The sequence below is a fragment of the Muscardinus avellanarius genome, assembly GCF_963383645.1.
Source record: "Muscardinus avellanarius genome assembly, chromosome: 11".
NCBI lineage: Eukaryota > Metazoa > Chordata > Mammalia > Rodentia > Gliridae > Muscardinus > Muscardinus avellanarius.
In genome coordinates, this window is record NC_137797.1 from 50,848,930 (window position 1) to 50,872,686 (window position 23,757).

General features: G+C 41.1%; 1 protein-coding gene across 1 annotated transcript in view; it reads left to right on the top strand.

Annotated features, from left to right (window-relative positions):
* Positions 1–23,757, top strand: part of PTPRB (protein tyrosine phosphatase receptor type B) — a gene marked incomplete at its 3' end in the record, with an annotated part of 139,947 nt that overhangs the window by 107,099 nt on the left and 9,091 nt on the right. The window contains exons 22-32 of the mRNA XM_080705077.1: positions 2,259–2,365; positions 7,683–7,782; positions 8,597–8,680; positions 8,804–8,821; positions 8,943–9,024; positions 9,604–9,694; positions 10,934–11,010; positions 14,053–14,187; positions 15,553–15,675; positions 16,788–16,951; positions 20,050–20,185. Coding sequence (XP_080561203.1) covers positions 2,259–2,365; positions 7,683–7,782; positions 8,597–8,680; positions 8,804–8,821; positions 8,943–9,024; positions 9,604–9,694; positions 10,934–11,010; positions 14,053–14,187; positions 15,553–15,675; positions 16,788–16,951; positions 20,050–20,185 — 1,117 coding nt within the window. The remainder of the gene's footprint in view (positions 1–2,258; positions 2,366–7,682; positions 7,783–8,596; positions 8,681–8,803; positions 8,822–8,942; positions 9,025–9,603; positions 9,695–10,933; positions 11,011–14,052; positions 14,188–15,552; positions 15,676–16,787; positions 16,952–20,049; positions 20,186–23,757) is intronic.

Genomic DNA, 23,757 nt, shown 5'->3' on the forward strand with positions numbered 1-23,757 from the left:
TGACCCTCCATGCTGTCGGGCATCATTTTTGCTTTGCTTGCTTGTTGGTTGGTTGGTTTTTATTCCTAAGGAAATAAGTAAATAGGAAGAAATAAACATCAGGATAGAAAAAAAAAATGGAAAATGCCAGATTTAGGTGATTATACCAAAGGCACAAGTAAAACACTTTGCTGACCTTGTGGAACAGGCTGTGGCAAAACAGAAACTCTGAGAGTTAATTATGTTCGTGAATGTTATATGTTCTCACTCATTGTTGAGTTCCTGTTACCTGTATGTAGTATTAGCGTTGCTCCTTCTGGAATGAGAAAGGGCAGATCATAATGATGAGAGACAGTTTGGAGGTTAGGAAAGTGTTCGTATGCTTTTTTTTATTATTATTCTAAATAGAATAGCATTGTGACAACAATCAAGTAGTCAGTTTTTCCTTACCTCATTTTCCTTGAATGTGGGTAATGAAGCCATATGTTCTCTAACTATCTGCTATACAATTCTGACTCTGGATACATTTAGAGACGAAATAACTACTATCAGATATCTGCTCATTAAAATGATGCCTCATTCATATTATATTTATTATGCTGGTAATATACTCAATGTATGTTTTATTACCTCCCCTATGAAGGTAATAAAGGGCAGTGGTGCAGGTATTAGAGATGGTAGAAAGATACATGAGGCCACTACCTTCAGGGAGCTTATAATGTCGAAAGAAGACATATTTGTAAAGTATAGGCAGAAATATTCAAGGGCATCAGAAAGGTATAGTTAAATAAATGCTGTGGAAGTTCAGAATGCTTCTTGGAATATGTATCATTTTAGCTGAGCACCAAAGAGAAGAATTTGGAAATAAGGACGTAGAGCAAGCAGAGATGTAGAGGCAGATATACACATTGTTCAGAGAAGAGCAACATAGTCCAGTTTCAAATAAGGGATGCCTAAAAAGAGATAGTAGGAAAGACTGGGGAATAGGATGGTACTGGATTGTGGGTGGGAGCTAAGTGCTAGGCTTGGAAATGTGGTCAGGGTGCCTGATTTTGGAAAGAGTTTTAAGAACAGAGTTCCCAATAACCTACTAATGTTAAGCCAAGTATATGCTAAGTCACTCTCTCCTTCCTACACCCCAAAGGTGTTCATTCATCTACATCCATTTTGTATTTTGTTTTTATACCTGTGATTTCTAGAATTTCAAAGAATAAAATGGCAAGATTGTTATATCCAATGCTTTTAGTTTACAAATGAAGGAACAGAGACATAAAACACTTGGGGGACCATTTTTCCAACCAGCAACAGAGTGACAAAGAGACTTCAGACCCTCCAGATTCTGGGCCAGGACATGTATTATCATCCCCAATTCCACTTCTGCTTTCGTATCCACAAGCATTAGCAAATCTATCAGCTCTTTCTTTGAAATAGTCGACACTTGTCAATACCATCACCACTACTGTTCTGGTCCAAACCACCATCTCCCTCCTGGATTACTGCAATATCAATCTTACTACTTTTCCTTCTCCCTTTGCCCCTATTTATTCTCCATGAAGCAACAGCCAGAGGGATCCTAATGGGCACCATTCGGTGGCTTCCCATGTTACTTAGAACAAGAGCCAAAGTCTTTGCAATGGCCAGCTGGGTTTTACATGGTCAGGCCATCTCGTCTCTGACCTCATCTCTGCCCACTCCCTGGACTTCAGGCACGCCAGTCTCTTGTTTGCCCTCAAAATCTCCAGGCATGTCCCAGCCTCAGAGCCTTGCACCTGCAGTTTCACTACCTGGCATATGGGCCTGGCTACCCCCCTCCACTTTCCTTGGGTGTTTGTGCAAATGTCTTCTTATCGAGGAGACTTTCCCTGACCACACTGAACACAGCAGTCCCACACACTCTTACTATCGTTTTCAATCTTCCTTATGCTGCTTTTTTTTTCATAGCACACATTACCATCTGACATGTTATATTTGTGGATTTATTGTCTGACTTCCTTTATGGCAATGTAGCCTCTGGAATGGAAGAGACTTGGTTTTGTTCCTGGCAGTATCCCCAACTCCTGGAACAGGAACTGGCACACCACAGGAGCTCAGTAAATATTTTGATGAATAAATCAATGAGTGAATGCATGAATTCAGGTCTCTCTGATCCCGTAATTCATATCTCACCCTGCATATGCAATGGCCAGGTGGCCACCCTGTTTCTTCTTGTGCGTATTTTTGCAAGCAATCTTACTGTGCTCGGCCACTTATTTGCACTTAAACAAATCTTTTCTTTTCAGAATCAGCATTCGGGCCTTTACTCAGCTATTTGATGAAGACCTGAAAGAATTCACAAAGCCACTGTATTCAGACACATTTTTCTCTTTGCCCATCACCACTGAGTCAGGTAAGGCTAACCTTCCATCCACCTACATGTGACTCAAACCACTGTCACCTACAAGAGCCCCCAGGGGGACATCTAGTGACTTGCCTGATGGTGGGTGAATGTTTATTTTCACTTAGAACTTGATATTCATATGATTGTGAACTGATGTGGATCAGAGATATTGTACAATTTTCTGTAGAACTGATTGAAAGGAGAGTAATCTAGAAATGAAGGTGAAATACAGATTTTTTTTCTATTAAAAGGAATTGGTTAAACAGTAATTGAAACGTTGAATTCAAGAGCTAACACAGGCCAAAATGTAAGTTGGTACAAAAGGTTTTCAGTTATAAATGAGAATATATATACATATATATGTATATATATGCATAGACAGTTAGCCTTTTGTATCCCCAGATTCAACAGAGTGTATCATAAATATTTAGGGGAAAAATTGTGTCTGTACTAAACATATACAGACTTTTTCTCTTGTCATTATTTCCTAGACAATATAGGATAATACAGTCTTTGATAGAGCCTTTACATTGCATTAGGTTATTATAACTAATCTAGAGATGCCAAGTGTACAAGAGGATATGTATAGATTATATACAAATATATACCATTTTATATAAAGAACTTGAACAACCATAAATTTGGGTTTCCTGGGATGGAAGGGTCCTGGAACCAATATCCCACAGATACTGAAGGACAGCTACATAGGAAAAAAGACCAAAAGAAAAACAACAGAGTATGAATGGTGAATATCTCAAAACAGTGGGGTTATAGGTGATTTTTCTTCATTTTGCTTACTCTGTGTTGCTTTTTTGTGTGTGGTACTGGGGGTGGAACCCAGGGTCTTTCTACCTCTGGGCTATACTCTCAGACCTGTTTCATACTTTATTTGGAAACAGGGTCTCACTAAGTTGCTGAGAGCCTCACTAAGTAGCTGAGGCTGAATTCGAACCTGTATATTCCTCCTGTCTCAGCCTCCTAAGTGCTGAGATGACAAGGATGCGCCACCACACCCAGCTTTATGTGTTGCTTTTATACTATCTAAAAATGTGAATTTAAAAGGCTGAGTATCACTCAGTGGTAGAGCACTTGCTTGCCTAGCATGTACAAAGCCCTGGGTTGAATCCCCAGGACCTCAAAATAATAATGATAATAATAATAACAACAATAATGCTATTTAGTGTGCTAGCAGAGAACTTTGAGTAATAATAGCAGCTAATATTTGCTGGTCACCTTCTCTGTAGAGCGTTTTAAGCATTTTATAAGCTAGGCTATAGTTGAGTGGCAGAACCAGCATGAGGTCCTATGTTCGTATCCCTAGTACTACAAAAATAGAACAGAATAAAATAGTGATCACTGTTCATAGAATAACTTGTCAATCCTCACTACAACCTTTTGCAATAGATTCTGTTAACACCCCCATTTTAAAGATAAGGACCTGAGGCTCCAGGAGGTCAGGTAACTTTCCAAGGATGGTGCCGCTGGGATTCTAGCATGTTCTGCCTGAGCATAAACCTCTGCACTTGGGCCACTGGCAATATTTCCATTATGCTAAGAATAGCATCTCTTTGATCACCTTGTTCCTTGATATTATGGTCTGTCCCAGCTTTCTAGCTGTGCTTGGTCTCTTGGTCTAGGGAAGCTCTTTAGACCCAACCCAGTCTCCCCTGCTGCACGACCAAAGATGGCTCAGCACCACAAACCCTCCTATCTATTGATGCCAAATACAGGGATAATCTCCCACTCCACAGACCAAAGAAGGATCAGAGCCCAGTTAAGAGGATTTAGATGTATTTGCCTACAATTTAATGTCAAGTAGGGACTCTATAAACATGATTCCTATTTGAAATAATTGTATACAACAAAAAAAATGTTATATAATAAGGAATACAATAAACATACATTCAAAATAGAACATTAAACATGAGAGATGATTGTATTGATTTGATAAGTATTGAGAAACAACACAGAATAAACAAATCCAAGTTACTAAAATATAATCCCCAAGATGAGCTATTCCATACACCTGAATATGAGAGGTAAAACATTCATACTTTTAAAGGAAATATAGGATTTGTGACCTAGGTTAGGAAATGATTTCTTACATATGACACCAAAAGCACAAACAACAAGAAAAGAGTAGTTAGGTTGATTAAATGGAATAAATCAAAATTAAAAGTTTTCATGCTTAAAAGGATACCATCAAACAAGTGAAAAAACTAAACCACAGAATGAGAGAAAATATTTGCAAATTCATATATCTGAAAAGGGTTGAGTATTCAGAATATTTAAAGTAGTCTTATCTTACATTTCAATAATAAAAAGAACAAATAACATAATTTTAAAATATGCAAAGGATCTGAATAGACATTTCTTCATGCATGTGCAAATGGCCCATAAGCATATGAAAAGATGTTCAACTCCATTAGTCATTATGGAAATGGAAGTCAAAGCCACAATAAGATACCTCTTTATAACCACTGGAATGGCTATATTCAAAAAGATAATAACAAGCATTAGTAGGATACAGAAAAATTGGAACCCCCATACATTGCTTGTGCAAGTATAAAATGATGTGGATGGACCAGAGATGTGTAGCTCAGTGGTAGATCTCTTGCCTAGCTTATGCAAGAAGCTGGGTTGATCCCAGCACTGAAAAGAAAAACAAAAAGAAAGATTCAGTTGATTTTGCAAAACAGTTTTGCAGTTTCTCGGAATATTAAACATTGAGTTATCATATGACCCAGCAATTTCTTTCCTAAGTACATAATTAATAATAACTCAAAGGTGGAAACAACTCGCCGGGCGTGGTGGTGCACGCTTGTAATCCCCATGCTTGGGAGGCGGAGACAGGAGGATCATGCAGGTTCGAAGCCAGCCACGCTGGCTTAAAAGACCCTGTTTCCAGCATTGGAGCCTGCCGTGAGGCTAGGCCGGTGCTGGGGCCTCCGAGGCCGGGATTGGAATCCTGCCAAGGGGTTAGGCCGGTGCAGGGGCCAATGGCCAGCATCGGAGCCTGGCGTGAGGCAAGTTCACTCCTGCAGCCTCCAAGGCCGGGACCAAAGCCAGTTTAGGGGTTAGGCCGGTGCAGGGGCCAGCGAGACCAGAACTGGGGCCTCCCATGAGGCAAGGCCGCTGCTTGAGCCAGCGAGGTCTGGATCAGTCCACTGAGTAGCCAGGCCACTACTGGGACCATCAAGAGTGGGATCGGTACTTGCAACGCAGCATGCACAGAGAAATATCGCAGAAAATATAAATCAGACGCTTCTCTTAATCAGCAATAACTAGGAGGAAAAGGGCAACAGGAAGAGGTTGAGCTATAGAAAGGGCTCTATAGTGAAGCAACTAATGTGACCAATCAGAGGGTATGTAATACTGGAGGACGGAGCCTCTTTAAAACGCAGGAGGTACATAAACAAATGTATCAAAGTAAATCACCAAAGAAGCGTGGGATGGAGGGAGGGGGAGGGAATGGGATGGGGGCTGGAGGAGGGCTAATTGGATGATGTGTGCTTGTATATCCTCTCAAGTCTTGTACTCCAATGTGATTGATATATGACTACAATGCACCAATTTTAAAAAATAAATTAATAAAAATAAATTAATTAAAAAAAGACCCTGTTTCCAAAAAATAAAAAAAGTATAAAAATAGGTCTGAGAGTGTAGCTCAGAGGTAGAAGGGTTTCCAGGAACCCCAGTACCACACACAAAATAAGTGGAAACAACTCAAATGTCCATCAGGAGATGAATAGATAGGTAAAATGTAATATATCCATAAAAAGAAATATCATTCAATTATATGCTATTTGAATGACTCTTGAATATATTGTTGTCAAAAAAGTCAATCACAAAAGATCACATATTTAGGATTCCATTTATAGGAAATGTCCACAATAGGAAAATCTATAGAGGCAGAAAGTAGATTAATAATTGCCGGAGACTGGGGAATGACCACTGATAGATACAGAGTTTTTTTGGGAGGAGGAGGGGGTAATGAAAATGTTTCAAAATTGTAGTAATATTTGCAAAATTATGTAGCTATACTAAAAACTGTTGAATTGTACAGTTTAAAGTGATTGAGGATGTATATGATATGTGAATTAATTGTATGGTATATAGATTATCTTTCAATAAAACTGTTTTTAAAAATAAACTAAACTGGGCATGGTGGCGCACACTTGTAATCCCAGCAGTCGGGAGGCTGAGACCAGAGGATCGTGGTTCACAGACAGCCTCAGCTAATTAGTGAGGCCCTCTGCAACTTAGTAAGACCCTGTTTCAAAACAAAGAGTAAAAAAAAATAGGCAGGGGTGCAGCTCTGAGGTCAAATGCCCCTGAGTTCCATCCCCAGACCTGCAAAACAAAGACTAAGACTATGTATGTATCTCAGTGGCAGAGCCTTTGCCTAGCATTCACAAGGCTGTGAATTCAATCTCCAGCACCACAAAATAAATAAAACAAGTAAATAAATAAACAAACTTGCTAACTGGGCCCAGGGCATGCACCTATAATCCCAGCCCCTTGGCATGCTGAAGAAATAGAATCACTTGAGCCCAAGAGTTCAAGTCCAACCTGGGCAACATAGCAAGACCTTGTCTCAAAATAATAATAAAGGTACTATTAGTAGTTCATAAACTCCTGATGATAACATCGTGCCAGATCACAAGAATGAGATTTTGTTAAAAAAAATCTCTCAACAATCCACTAGATTTGTTGAAGCCCCAGATGCTGTATAATATACTCTATTTAGAGGAAGTAGCATCTTTATCTTGGTGGCAGACTTATCACTTTTATCTCAGATGCCCCAAGCTTTATATATAGTGTCTGAATTCTTTTAAAAACTTCTTTTTTTTTTTTTTTTTTTTTTGGTACTGGTGATGGAACCTAGGGGCATTCTACCTCTGAGCTACACTCCCAACCCTATTTTTCATTCTTACTTTTAAACCAGGTCTCACTGAGTTGCAGGGGGCCTCACTAAGTAGCTGAGGCTGGCCACAAACCACAACCTTCCAGTCTCTGCCTCCCAAATGCTGGGATTACGAGTGTGTGCCACCATGCCCGGCTTTTTATAAATTTTTTAATTATTAACTTCGGCATCTAATGAACTTTGACCCTGTAGCCAGCCTGCTTGTAACAGGACAGTAGCAGCCTTTCTTCTTCTCAGCCATATATATCCTCATGAGTTTGGGACAGTCAATACTTCAATATGGGCATCACTTGAATTGTAGTGATGTGGCTTGGGTGGTACAATGTAGCAGCTCTCCTGTTGGTTTTCTACCATTCATTTTCCCACCTGGGTTTGTTGTCTCTGTCTGGATGACTGCAGAGCCCTTGTTTGGAGTTATCGAAGGCGTGAGTGCTGGCCTGTTTTTTATTGGCATGCTGGTGGCTCTTGTGGCCTTGTTCATCTGCAGACAGAAAGCGAGGTAAGTACAAGATTCCTGGGTTAAAGACTTTAAAGACAAACCTAAAAATGCCCTTTAACTTGAAAAGTAAGAAGGAGGAATGATTTAATTTCCCCAGGCTAAATCATGATTGTGTTCTCAGTAGAAACAAAAACCAAAGTCTAAAACCATGACTCATCTATTCTCAGTTGCCCTTTACACCATTGGTGAATTTAACCTTCACCAACTACTGAAGAGCCATAGGTAGTTTATTTAAATATGAAATAATTCCTTTCACACAAGAAAAAATATTTTTGGTTGATGCATATCCTCATAAAGACAAAGATATTCGCCAAGTTGCATGTTCAAGGGCTTTTCTGAAATATCCCAAAAAGTATGGCGAACATCACCATTTGGTGGCTCATGTCTGCCATCCTAATTTAAGAAACAAATAGCATGTGGCCCCAACACCATGCCCTTCTCTCTTAGTGAATTTTTATTTTTTTTAATTGGCACATCGTGCTCTCTTGTAATCATGTCTGGCATCTGAGGTTTCCTGGTTTGGTGGATTTTTTTTTTAAGGAAAGTTTTATTGAGAGTGTGGGAAGTGATTATGACCCGTAGCCAAAATCTAGGAGGCAGAGATCTTCAGTTATTATAGAGATCCGTTTCTAAGTGGGAAAGATCGACTTTTTTTTTAATGTTCTTTCTCCTTCAAAGAGATAGCTGAGAGCAAATATACATGAATACTGAAAATTCCACATTTGCACAAACACACACAGCCTTACCATAAATGGGAAAATTTGTCCAAAGTAAGTATCATAATCAGAATAAACATCCTCTGCCTATGTTTCAGCCATGGTCGAGAAAGGCCCTCTGCCCGTCTGAGCATCCGTAGGGATCGACCATTATCTGTCCACTTAAATCTGGGCCAGAAAGGGTAAGCATCACATTTTCTTTCATTTAATTTGCTGAAAGAAATTAAATGAAATTTAATTTAATTTAATTATGTGTGTGTGATATGCTAATAAGGTCTTTCTTCTTCTTTTTTACTTCTTCACAGTAACCGGAAAACTTCTTGGTAAGAAAGAGCTCTTTAGTTACTCTGTTATCTGCTTTGAAAATACAACTCAGACTGGTTATGCCATTTTTTCCTTTTCTTCAGTAACTTTCTTTTCCTTTTGTTTTATTTTCAATTATAGCCCTATAAAAATAAACCAGTTTGAAGGGCATTTCATGAAGCTGCAGGCTGACTCCAACTACCTTCTATCCAAGGAATATGAGGTAGGACTCAGGCATGAAACCTTAGCACCCCTGGTCCTTGGCAGAATTTCCCTTCTAACCTCTACGGTGGAACTTTAGCTCATTGGACTTAAAGAGGTACAGCGATGCTTAGGGTCTCAGATGAGTTGTGTTTTGAGCTTGAAGCCATTCCCTTAACAATATACCACCTGGTTTCAGAGGCTAGTTTGAGCTCCAGAATAGCACAGCAAATGAAGTTCTACCAGGATCAAAGGGGAAGAAAGAATGCACAGATTTCAAATGCAACCCTAAAACCATCAGCTCTTTAGCCTGGAGAAACAATGTGACTTGGCCAAAAGTGCTTAGGCTTTGGGTTGGATTCCAAGTTTTGCTGTTGCTTGTCCTAGAGCACATTAGCTATCCTGTCTGAACCTCGTCTATAAGACAGTGATAAGAACACCCCGAGGAGGGGTCAGAGCATACGGAACACTAGGCATTCATAAATAGCAGCTAGTGTGCTAGTGTGTGTGTGTTTTATATTGTTATCTATCTCCAAGACTGTATGCTTTGCCATTTTCTATTTCATACTCTCCTCTTTCAAACTTATTTTTTACCTAACAGGACTTAAAAGATGTGGGTCGAAACCAGTCATGTGACATTGCACTTTTGCCAGAGAATAGAGGAAAAAATCGATACAACAATATATTACCCTGTAAGTTTTGTGTTGAAATTTGTGACACTGTCTTCCTCCAGCCGTTTCTGCTGGAATAAAAAATGGGCTAAAGAAATATGGTATAGTTGGATATGAGAGATTTTAGTTTCTGGAGGACTTTAACAACCAGTAAGTTGTATGTTACTATACTCTCTCCAGAAGAACAATGGCCAATGTAGACTCTGGCTATGAAAGGACTCTTATGCTGTTGGCATTTCCCCATGTGAGTGGTCCTGCTGCTTCTCCTTGGGGGCTAAGAGCAGCAATGGGGTCAACAGCAGAGCTCTGATATCAAGTTAACCTGGGTTTGCTAAACATAGTCACTAGTTCTTTTTTTTTTTTTTTTTCCAGTACTAGGAATGTAACCCAGGGGCAGTCTACCTCCAAGCTACACCCCCAGCCCTATTTTTTATTCTTTATTTTGAAACAGGATCTCACTGAGTTGCAAAGAGCCTCACAAAGCAGCTCAGGCTGTCCTTGAACTGCAATCCTCCTGTCTCAGCCTCCCGAATGCTGGGATTACAAGCATGAACCACCTTCCCCAGCTAGTCGCTAGTTCTTAATGGATGGATAGGTAGATAGATAGGTAGATAGATAGGTAGATAGATAGATAGATAGATAGATAGATAGATAGATAGATAACAGATTTTTTAAAATTATCCTTAACCAAGCCAGGCGTGGTGGCACATGCTTGTAATCCCAGCATTTAGGAGGCTGAGACCAGAGGATCACTGCGAACAGTCTCAGCTCCTTAGTGAGGCTTTCCGCAACTCAGTGATGAGACCCTGTTTCAAAATAAAGAATAAAAAATAGGGCAGGGGGTGTAGCCTCAGAGGTCTAATTCCCCTGGGTTCCATCCCCAGACCCGCAAAAAAAAAAAAAAAAAAAAAATTATCCTTAACCAATATGTAAAGCAACCAAACATAGTTCTCCTGGCTTGTATTTACTCCAGCAGAGAGAAGGAGCTGGTCAGCCCATCAGGCAAATGTCATGATGTTGAGAAGGAGAGTACAGATGGAGCTCAACGCTGCCTTCTGTGTCTGCTTGTTTTCACCTCCTGTGCAGCTTGGAGCACATTAGTTATCCTGTCTGAGCTCCATCTGCAAAATGGAGATAAGAAAACCTCCCCTGTGGCTGTTATGGGATCAGAGATGAGGCACATCAGCCACTACACATTCATAAACATAAAAACATTCACTCTGAGACACAGTGACAAATCTTTCAATAAACTTCTTGCAGACGATGCCTCACGAGTGAAGCTGTCCAACGTAGACGATGACCCTTGCTCCGACTATATCAATGCCAGCTACGTCCCGGTACGTGACCCACAAAGCCCAGGATGAAGCTCCCACCAGTGGCAACACAGGAGCCACTCCTCTAGATGTCCCCCCTGTTCTCACATCTGGAAAAATTTGTAGATTTATAGAAGACCATGTCTAATTGTTGTGAAATGTAAGGTATTCAATTCAGTTCCCGCTAAACTCCGTTTTTAAAAATGGCCATAGTGACATACAATGGTCACAAACCTGGGATGTGTTCTCCAGGGTGGTTCTCCATTGCTAAGGCTGCCTTGCTGGTGAAGTCAAACTCATGTTATTTGAATTTATTTATTTATTTATTTTTGGCACTATGAATTAAGCTCAGGGGCATTCTACCTCTTGAGTTAGACCCTTGGTCTTATTTTATGTTTTATTTTAAAACAAGGTCTTGCCAAGTTGCAGAGATCAGCCTCAAATCTGTGATCCTCCTGCCTTAGCCTCCCAAGTACTGGGATTACAGGCATGGGCCACCACTCCTGGCATGTTATTTGAATTTTTGCAAACTATAGACATACACTCAGAGGGTATGTCAAACATTTGGCCTCTGATTCTAGCTGGCATTTTGTCAGCTTCCTATAGCATGCTACAATGGAAGAAGCTGTAATCAAATCAAGGTTCAAATCCCACTTCTGCCCCCTGCTGGCTCTAGAACCTCAGACAAGTCATGACACCTCATTTGGGCCTCCAGTTTTTCTTTACCAAAAACTTAGATAATAATGTTTACTCGAATTATCTATTCACTCAGTGAACAGCTATTAATTGCTAACTTTAAGTCAAACACTGAGCTGTGTGCAGGGACAAGATAAGATGGGATCCTGACACTAAAGGAACTCTCAAAACAGTTTAGACATCAGAGAACTAGAAGGAGCAGTGCTTCCTCAGCACTAACACGCATCAGCAGCATCTGGGTATCTGGTTAAAAGGTGGGATCTGATTCCACAGAGCTGCAGTGGGATCTGGGATTCTCTGACAAGCCCTGTGTGATCCCATTGCTGTTGGCCCACGGACCACACTCTGAATAGTAAGAAGCTGGAGTTTGCCACAGAGCATCTAGGAGGAGAACATTGCCAGGTGGAAGGGAAGATAAAGGACTCTCAGCTGAGCGGGCCACACACTAAGGATACATGACCATTTAGTCAGATGAGAGGCAGTGCTCGTGTGAGCAGGTTTGTTAGTGGGAGAGGAGACATTGTATAGGGACCCTGAGGAGACCCAAGGGAAGCACGAGCTTCAACTAAGAGTTACAAGCAATTCTGCATTGCTGGAGTGCAGAATGGGTGGGTTGAAAGATTCTAGTGATATGGGACTATCTCTTCTTATGGGGTTTTTGTCCAGCGGATTTTGATGAACAAAGTCCAAGGACTAACAAAAAAAAAACATGGAAGTTTCTTTTAAGTCATGGAAATGAAACGGGGGTTTCTTGTGAGAAAACCCCGGCAAGTTCTTGTCTACGGAGAGCGAAGAATGACACCCGCAGACCTCAGGAAGGAGAGTAAAAGGTTTATTGGAAGCAGCAGGGAATGGGGCAAGGGTGGCTGAACACCCCCAAAGGGGCTGGGACTCTGGGTCCAGCAGCTGCCTTCAGGACAATACCTGAGAGTAGCCCAAGCCGAATTGCCTTCAGGTGCAGGCTGCTTTCTTCCGGAGTCCACGCGATCTGCCAGAAGGGAATAGAGAAAAGTGGCCGAACACTATGGGGGCAGTCGGAACTCCGGGGTCCAGTAGCGCCCCGAGCCAAGTGCCCATCAGTTGCAAACTACTTTCTCCCAGAGTCCACGCGATCTCGAGAGTCACCCGAGCCACGTGCCTTCAGATGCACTCTGCCTTCTCTCAGTGCCAAAACTGAGAGAGAGAACAGCTCCCCAAAAGGGGAGGGGTTCCCGAGCGGGAAGTCTCCCACTTTTGCCATCTGACTGGCCGATGCCTGACCGCTTGCAAGTCCGTTTGTGGTTAGGGTGACTCCAAGGAAAATTTGCATAGGACATTTGCAAGTCCTTTGAAGGGTCTCCTTTCAGGAATGCCAGACTTGCTCGGTGGGTTTGTTGATTAGGAAACTCAGGATGGCTTTGTGAAGCTCTGGCCTTCTTATCTCCTGAGCCTTTGGAGTTTCAGGCATTTGTCGCCCCTCAGGAAACTCAGGAAATTAGCTTTTTTCTACCAAGGCCTTTTCCCTATCTGCCTATTTCCTTTCTATCTCCTCAGAAAGAGAGAAGACAAAGCAGCTCCCTCCCCCACAACACACACACACACACACACACACAGAACCATCGAAGCTTTTGGGAAGAGGGCTTTTAAACCTTACTGAGGTTCCCCATCTGTTCTTTTACAATTTGTCAGAATTGGGTTTGGGGGAATCAATATTTTTTGCACGATTTTGATCCTCAGTTTGAATTGCTATCTTGTAGACTGGGGGACCCTGATCGCCTTGTCACCTTCCTGCTCACCTCCCCTGACCTCACAGAAGGTGCTACAAATGGCCTTTTCTAATCCCTCCTGTGCCCAGGTCCTCTGCCCTGCCTTACTAGTTCATAGAATTATGGTTAGGATTAAATAAGATCTGTGGAGGTCCTGGCACCCTGCACATTATAAGGTAAAAACTCAATGAAAAGTACTTTCTCATCTATTAAGCTTCCTTTCTGGGACATCTCTTACCAGATATTCTAATGCCAGTCATCCAGAGTGCTGAAAAGTCAGTCCCTCAGTCTACACGTGCATGAGCACACACAAACCGCACGTGCACAATCACAGCCACAAGCTCATAGTTGAGGGCGGAGTGTTCTCTAGGTCACTACATGAGTCCTTTTTCCTTTTAGAGTAGCCCCGGCCTGACAAGGGAAATGCCTCTCTTAACAATAGTTTAGTGTTCTGGCCTTTTCCTCTCCTGCTTCCCAGCCTTGACACTTGTGTAAGTAACTTTTTCTCAAGTCCAGAGGGCCTGGCAGAGACCTCCATATCATCTGATCTGCAGAGCTAACCCTTTGTTTACAGTTCTGAAGAGGCCCATTGTTTCTAACTCTCCATGCTGTAAATTCATCATAGGGCAACAACTTCAGAAGAGAATACATCGCTACTCAGGGGCCGCTTCCTGGAACTAAGGATGACTTCTGGAAAATGGCGTGGGAACAGGCTGTTCACAACATCGTCATGGTGACCCAGTGTGTGGAGAAGGGCCGAGTGAGTAAACAGCCTCCGGGCTTCTGGGCTCGGCTTTCCACCATCCAGATGGAATTTTATCCCCTACTCCCACCCAAACTTACACCCCACCAAACCGGGTACAGGTGCTGTGTAAAAGTCCTTAGGGAATTAAGCCATTCTTTTATCTGTTACAAAAGGCCCTAACGGGAAATCCGGATGATCCCCAATTCAAATTCTTGGTTTCAATTTCAGTCCGAGCAGTTTCCATGTGAGGACTGGGATTATCAGAAGTCCTCATTACACAGAGTGTCTGTTCCATCCTTTAGTGTCCAGCTAGGGAAGAGGCCCTGCTAGAGTCAAGGGGCCTGCTCTCAAAAAAGAAATGAGCTGTTGGCTGTGTCCACAGATACAAAGTAAGATAGTTGTCTGGACAAATTATGCAAACCACTTATATTTATCGTCCTCTCTTTATATGGTTACTTTTAGGATTAAAAGAAAGATCACATATAAAGTGCTTAATAAATATATACTGAGTTTCCAGATGTGTCTGAGCTAATTTATGCGAGACTAAAATCTTTATGTCCTCAGCAACACTAGCCTTGTTTGATAAATAATCACATATAGACACATATGTTAACTATATGCATTGGCAACGAGAAATATGTAGATAACCATATAAATATGTTTGTGTATAAAACACAGAAATTTATTCATATACATATATAGCTCTATCTACCACTTAAAGCGTCTGACCATACTTACTAGATTAAAAGCCATGTATACAATATTTGATACACATCTCTACACAGACAAATACAAACAAATAATTAATAACCAATGAATATATGCAGCTTATAAAACAGATCAATTTATAAATAAATGTATAAATATTCAAAAACAAAATATAAGAGTAAATAAATACATGTTTACAGTCTTCTTTTTCCTTTCTTGGCACATGTGAAGACAAGCTTAGCTAAATTTTCTAACATCTCAAAAATCTCTTGGCACATAGCCCACATTAGGAAAGCAATAAAAATACAAACAGAACAGAGCCAGGAATACAATGCCTTCTTCTGCCTGACTAGAGCATTCTTCAGAAAGAATAATACATTGTAAGTCATGGTTTAGCTGCAAGTGGAACTAGGATGCTGAGGAAAAAAGAAAAAACAACGTTCAAGCTATGTAACTCTGTGTGGAAAAAGTGAATGAACCCAACAGGGTCATTGTATAGGGTCTCCAGCCCAGCTTTGGTGCTGGCCATGAGCAGGATATTGAAAGTAGGTGGTCAAATTGTTTTCACAGCTGATCCTAGAGTCCTAACTCAGAAAGTTATTTAGAGGAAAGTCCAGGTTCACACAGGAATCATGTTCCTAGACTCACTTTTTTTCCTCTGTCCTTTTCTAGGTAAAGTGTGACCATTACTGGCCAGCGGATCAGGATTCCCTCTACTATGGCGACCTCATCCTGCAGATGCTCTCAGAGTCCGTGCTGCCTGAGTGGACCATCAGGGAGTTCAAGATATGCAGTGTATGTTAGTTTGCTCCACTTCACTTAATAACCCAACTTGGAAAGACATAGATCTGTGACCCCTGATTTTTCTGGTTCTTCTCCTATAGTTTTAGCCCATAGGGACTCTTATACACTGTTAGAGAGATGATAAATTATTATAACCACAATGGATATCAGTATAGAGGTTCCTCAAAAGACTAGGAGTGAAACCACCACATGACCAAGCTATACAACTTCTTGGTATCTTTCCAAAGAAATTAAGATCAGAATACTCTAGCCGAGCGTGGTGGTACATGCTTGTAATCCCAGCATTAGGGAGGCTGAGACCAGAGGATCACAGTTCATGGACAGCCTCAGCTACTTAGTGAGGCCCTCTGCAACTCAGTGAGACCCAGTTTAAAAATAAAGAATAAAAAATAGGGCAGGGGGTGTAGTTCGGAGGTCGAATGCCCCTGGGTTCCATTCCAGACCCATAAAAAAAAAAGAATACTCTAGTGATCCATGCATACCCGTGTTTATAGCAACACAATTCATAATAGTCAAATTATGGAAACAACCTAGGTGTCCAGCAACAGGTGAATGGATAAAGAAAATGTAGCGTACATACACAATGGAATTCTACTTAGCCATAAAGAACAAAACATGTCCTTTACAAGAAAATTAAGGAAACTAAAGAATATTATGCTGCATGAGGTTAACCAGTCTCAAAAAGTCAAGAGTTGTGTGTTTTCTCTCATATGTGGAAGCTGGAGAGAAAGTAAACAAAAGGAACTTCAGACAAAGAGAAAGACCAGAACAGTAGAAGAGGATTGGAGGAGGGACTCGGGGAGGGGGAAAAAGGGGACTTGACAAAGGAAACCGTTCAAATAATGCTGTGGTCACATATGAAGGCGTCACTACCAATCTCACTAATACGTACAGGGAGGGTTGGGAAATGAGATTCAGAGGGAATCACATCAAGGGCTCTATGCATGCGTATTTGTGTCACACTGGACCTCACTCTAATGTCTAATTGCAATGCACCAGTAAGTGTATATTAAAAAATAAAAGAAATTCCTGCATGGCACAGTTCTCAGAGTTGAGTTTAACTTGGGTCATTCCTCTTATTATCCTGCTCTCTGCTCTCACAGGAAGAACAGCTTGATGTACACAGACTCATCCGTCACTTTCACTATACGGTGTGGCCAGACCATGGAGTCCCAGAGACCACCCAGTCCCTGATCCAGTTTGTGAGAACTGTCAGGGACTACATCAACAGAAGCCCAGGTGCTGGGCCCACTGTGGTGCACTGCAGGTACGTGGCAACCTAGGAGACAATAAAATAGCATCCTTAAGAAGACTATGCCCCAGAATCCAGAAAAAAGCATAAGCGCAGGAAATGTGGTGGGCAGAAGATGTGTCTGAGCCAACCAGCCTGCCTAGACCTCTGAGGACTGATCTCGTTCTCTCTTCTGCTCTCCAACCTCACTCCTCTTCACTGCTCTATTTCCTTTTCTTCACCTCCCACTTCTCTCTCCCCCTCTCTTTCCTTCTCTCTCCTTCTTGTTCATTTTCCTACAGTGTGACATGCAAAATCTTTAAGCGACTTCCAGGCCCTTCATAATATGGGCCCCACTATCTTTCCAAGGGGGTTGAAATCTGAGAACTACAATAACATATGGATACCCATGTTCATCGCAGCACAATTCACAACAGCCAAACGGTGGAACCAACCTAGGTGTCCACAAACAGATGAATGGATTACAAAATTATGAGAAATACACACAATAGAATTCTACTCAGCAATAAAGAAAAATAAAATTACATCATTTGCAAGAAAATGGAAGGTCCTGGAGAACATTATGTTAAGTGACATTAGCAAAGCACAAAAAGAGAAGGGTCATATGTTTTCTTTAATATGTGCAGGATGGGGAGTAATTGGGATAAAAGACTCTAGAGGAGAAACCTCAGGGGGGCCATGGAAGAGTAATAAGGGCAGGGGTGGAAAGAGACTTAGGTTCATTAATACAAATACTACTATAGACTATATGTATACCTGTGAATATATACCAACATCAATCTGGGTACTCCATATTGGGAGGGAAGGAAATGGGGAGGGGGGTACCAAGAGCAAGCACATGTATGTCATTATCAACATGATTTTAACATTATGATGTGAGACTATAATGTACCAATAAAAGCACAAAAAAGATTAAAAAAATAATAATAATTGGGCCCCATCTCACCTTCAATCCAAGTTCTCAACAGCGCTCTACCCACCTGAGCCAGGAACATGAGTGTGCAGGCTTATTCTTGCCTCTTGCCACTCCTATTCTTTGGGATGGTTTTATCTCTCTCTTCCACCTCTATGAGCCCACCCATCCTTCAGGGCCCCTGTTCTGGACTTTTCTCTAGGTCTACTAAAATGTCTTTGTTGGTGCTGCCATAACATCATACCATGGACTAATTTATAAACCCTAGAATTTACCTCTCATAGTTCTGGAGGCTGGGAAATCCAGTCTATCACTGACAAGGCAGTGACAGAGTGAGTGTCTTTTGAGAGCCCAGTCTCTGCCTCCAAGATGGTAACTTACTGCTATGTCCTCCAGAAGAGGGAAAGGCTATGTCCTCACAGGAACTTGTGGAAAGACAAAAAGACCTGGCTGGTTTCCTGCAGCCCTTTTGTAAGACACTAATCTCATCTATAAGGGTAGAGCCCCCATAGACTAGTCATCTTCTGAAGGTCCTATCACTTAATATTTTTGCATTAAGGACTAAATTTCAGTATGAACTGTGGAACCATGGCATAGCACGTGCCATCTGCAGTACCCAATTTTTCTCTTAAATTTTTGTTCTATCTTGACTTCTCTTCGCTTCAAGTCTGTCCATAAAATCAACCTAACAAGCCATCTTTCCCTCTCTGGGGAGCCTAGTGTTTAGCTAATTATTGTTTGCAGCAACGCTTTGGTAACTCTAACTGAATGGCACTAATAAATAAAGAGTATAGAATTGCTGCAGTAAGAGAAATGTCAAGTGCTCTAATTTTCTCCCAATCAGCACGACACCCCAGGAGCTCTAAGTCTATATGTCCTTGGAACTCCAGTGCTTTTAATGGACACTCAAGAGCCTCCTGCTTTCTGAAGAATGGCCCAGTATTTCACCCAGAGCCTCTGGAGAAATGTTCTTTATCTTATAAATGTGTGCATTTGTTGACCTAAAAACGTCCATAGGGAGATCCTTCAAAAAAATAGTGATCTTTATTTGGGACTAGCACAATATCACAATGTTTACTTGTGCCATAGTAAACAATGGATGTATTCAAAGAAGTCAAATCAAGGGCAAGTTTTTAAGGCAAGAAGGAAGAGATTTATATATGTTACTTGAACATAAAGTTCATTGGTCTAGAGACCTGAGGCAAGAATTGGTATCTGTGCATTGGTGGTAGTACTGTCGACTGGGAAAGTGCTCCGGGGAGAGCATCATATCTGAATTGCTACAGTCTTAAAAATGTTAAAGATAAATTTTATTATGGAAATCTGTGCATACATTCAAGGTGTGCAAAGCATCAGAGGCATGTAGAATGAGAAGGAAATTCTTGTGGGGCTTTTAAAAAATCCCAAATAAAGTACTTATTACGGACAGGCAGACATAAGTTGTCCCCCTTCATAACGTCCTGACTCCAATTTTGTCTGCGTCTGAAAAGAACAATTTCGTATTGGTATCAGCGACTCGTACAGCATCAAAAATCCCCAGATTTTACAACCACTTTGGGGAGCAATTTGGAAATCCCTAGCAAAATTGAAAGTGCCCATGCCCTGTAACCAACCCCACAGTTCTGCTTCTAGATATCAGCCCCTGAGAAATCACCACATCCATGCACAATGACACTCATTGCAACTCATTTTTTAATAGAGAAAAACTAAAAGTAATCTCATTGCCTACCAGTAGGAAGTGGGTTAGCAGTGGTTTATGAACTGTATAGAATGGTTAAAAAAAAATCTACATGTAACAATGTAGGTAAGTCTCAAAACATGATACTGAAAAGTTGGCAAAGAGATATGTATAATGTGTTAGCATTGTAGTAAAGTTTTGAAACATAAAATAAATATATTGTTTATGGGTTTGCACATTTATGGAAAAAGTATAAAAACACACATGGGCAAGATATCACCAAATTCAGGATGGAAATTAATCCTTGGTGAGGTGGGGGATAGGGAAGAAGAAAGGGGAAAGAGATGGCATACTGGGGCTCTCGGTCATATTTCTTTAAGAGAAAGAGCACATTAAAGGAAAGAAATATTCTATATTCTCCCATAACTTAGAAGATAAAAAAGACTGTGCAGAATCTCTGGATAAAATCTTGAAAGACGAATTTAGTAAAAAGGCTCACTCTTCCTTCCCAACCCCTTCTAGCGCCGGTGTGGGCAGGACTGGAACTTTCATTGCGCTGGATCGAATCCTCCAGCAATTAGACTCCAAAGATTCTGTGGACATTTATGGAGCAGTGCATGACCTAAGACTTCACAGAGTTCACATGGTCCAGACTGAGGTAAGAGTTACAGGCTGAAGGATACAGACTACCCTTCCCCTCTTACCCCCAGAAAAAATCCAGGACTTTAATATGATAAGAGAAAACAACTATGACACATTAGGGAGAGAGGGAGGGAGGGAAGGAGGGAGGGAGGGAGGGAGGGAGGGGAGAGATGAATATAGACATTTTCTAGGACTCGTTATTTTGACACAAATAACAGTGACCTTGAGGATGATATATGCCTTATCTTTACTGAGTCAGTTGTTCTCAAGAAAGAATTAATTTAGGTGAGTAGGAAGAGAGATGGCTTTTATTTTTAACAGTGCATTATAGAAAAAGGCTAGGTCAGCCCATCTTGGAGCTCATTGTAAGGTGGGCTGGTGGATGAGCGCAAGAACTTCATCAGTAAAGTTGAAGAAGATCCCCGGCTCTTCTCTCCCCCCACCGCACTACCCCCACCTACAACCCAGTCTCTGAGACGCCAAGAGACTACACGCCCCTCACTAAATGCTTGCATTTGTAAGGCCTTTGACAGTTTCAGACTATTTTTTTAAATGTTAGTCCATGAAGTTTTCACAATAACCAAGTAAAAGAGTTATTCCATTTCCAGCCTAGAACACTGGGGTCCAGAGGTCAAAGGGCTTCGCACAAAGCCCATAGCATCATTTCATCCTTAAAGAAGTCTATCTATAGATATATAGGTTGTCTAACTATAATCCCGTAATATCTGAGACCCAGTTAGTATTTAAATATTCCTAATTACCTTTTTTGAAATTTTTTTTGTAAAACAGAAAAGAAAATTGTGGCTGGATTTTCATTAGAAAGCCAAGTCCAGAGGTGAGGGCGATCTGGCTGTGACCTCTGTCACCCCATTGATTGCCAGGTCTGATTCAGCTGATCTGGCTGGCTGGGTGGATGTCCCCTTTCTCTCTCAAGGCTCCCGGTGCATCCCTCCCAAAGCCGCACTTCTGCCCTCATAGCTCTTCATTACCACTGCCACCATCAAAGTTTCCTCATTGAACATGCCAACTCCCTGCATAAAAATCGTGAGAAGGCAGGTGTGGAGGCTCCTATGCCTGTAATCCCAGAAATTGGGAGGCTGAAACAGGAGGATCACAAGTTCAAGGCCAGCTTCAGCAATTTAATGAGACCCTCAGCAACTTAGTGAGACCCTGTTTCAAAAATAAAAACAGGAAGGGCTGGGGGGATAGCTCAGAGGTAGAATGCCTCTGGGTTCAACACCCAGTACCAACATAAAAAAAGGAAGTTCTCATCGTTTGTACATTCAGATTCTCATCCTTATGTTTAAGCTCTTTATGACATGGCCCAGCTTCATGTATCTACCCATTCTCCCTATTTTGGGGTCTGCTAAAATTAAGGAGGTTTTCCCTGCTCAGACCATAATGAACTTTGCTTCTTTTAATCATAAGGAAATAAATACTGCAATAAAATAGCATTAGAATTTTTTCTCTTCCTTTTTCCTCAATCAAACAAAATCCCAAACAATATCAGAGCTCATCTGTCTTACTTTAAGTGTTTACCCAAAATTTGACATTTTATAAAGTCTTAGAATTCCTGGCCCTAAAGCTGGTTTGACTTATTTGGAAATGGGAGCTGCAGCTGGAGGTATAAACCTCAGCAGAGCCCCTGAAAGGAACCTCTCCAGCAAAGGAGAAAGGATGTTCTGGGCCCTCATAGTCTTATTTCTGGGCCCATGTTGACAATTGACCTTAATTTTCTTCTATAAGGAGGATTCAAGTTTTCACAATTTTTGATGAAGATATCAAACAGGAAAGATTTCCAAACAAAGAGGCATTAGGAGGGGATTGCAAATGTGTTTTTCCTCTTAGCTTGCCTCAGGGCAAATTTACAGACTCTGGTAAGTAACTTGTTAAAAAACAGTAGGTAGGTGATGATCACCGCCTGTCAATCATGTCTGCTTCCAAAGAGCAGGAAACACTGGGATCTTGTAGGACTAAGGACCTTGGGTCCCATTTGGGGGACTGTCCTGGAGGTTTCCCATGACCCTGGCAACACGCAGGTCACCCACACTAGACCTCTCACTGTTGGCAGAATATGTCCACTTTCATGCTGATTCTGTCACTTGGAATGCCCTGCTTTGTTCAAATTCTTACAAATGGCATCTTTTCACTCTAGCTTGATTCTTCCTTCAGACACAAAACCAAAGACTTCCTCTTCTGTATGAAGTTGTATGTAGAATTTTGTTTTCTATTTGTCATATTCTGGGTATTTGTTCACATGTCTGCCTTTCTGCTAAACTCTGCACTCAGAGATCATGAAAGTATGCGCATAGAGTAAATACTATCTGAAACTACAAATACTGGTGAAGTTGAATGGGACAGAATGTGTCAACACCAAACCAAGGCTTCACCAATTAGCAAAACATGGCTTTTTCTGACTCGAGTTTTATCTATTAGATTTTTTTTTTACTTTTCATTAAGAAAAAAGTGAGAAGCACATTTAAAATCTGATGGTTTCAAGAGGAATCATTTTTACGGGGACATTCTATTGGGAAAAGAAGAATTCATATTTAAGACAAGGCAAATAAATGGATATTAACTAGTTTCAAAGCCCAAGGTGAATCACTGTTGAAGACTTTATTAGTAGGTCATGGCACAGATACAATAAATTCATTCACACCTTACCTCCAAGATCTCTAAATAATTTACTATCCCAGTAGAATTAAAAGTATGAATTATGCTTTGGGTAAGAGAAAATAATGAGTTGTCAGTCTATAATTTTGTGAACCATTTTAAGGTGGCAAAAAGAGTTTGCTTTATGCTAGCAACCATTCTCAGCATAGTATTCTTCTCTCTGGGTATGGTCGTGCATGCCTGGAACCCCAGTACTTGGAGGCTGAAGCAGGAGGATAGCAGGCCAGCCTCAGAAATTAAGCAAGATTCTCAGCAATTTAGCGAGACCCTATTTCAAAACAAAAAGAGGTAGGGTTACACCTCTAAAGTATAATGCCTCTGGGTTCAATCCCTAGGAAACCTCCCCCAGACAGACTAATATTCTCAAATTTTCAAGGTCAAGGTAACATAGAACACTCATTACAAATGAATAGGATTCGTGGGCAGAAAAGCAAATAATAGTTATTAATATTTGTGCAAGTCTTACTTCTGACTGTTGTTTTTAATGTCCTAACTTATTTATTATTTGATTTCTACCATACAAAATCCGCCAGGTAAATGACCAGTTTAGCTTCCAAGCAGGGGCAAAACCTAGTACCAGCCTACAAAAATAAGTACTCATCTACTTTGAAAGATTGTTAGCAAGGGAAAGTCTTTCAGTTCTACTTTGTATCTCAGCCCTTTAAAATACTGTTGAGCTGGACATGGTAGCACCAGTTTGTAATCCCAGTACTTGGGAGGCTGAGACAGGAGGATTGCAGTTTTGCAGCCAGCTTCAGCTACTTAGTGAGGCGCTCTGTAAATTAGTGAGGCCCCTGTTTCAAAATAAAGAATTAAAAAAAAAAAAGCAATGCGTGGTGGTGCACACTTTTAATCCCAGTACTTGGGAGGCTGAGACAGGAAAATCACAGATTTACAGTCAGGCTCAGCTGCTTG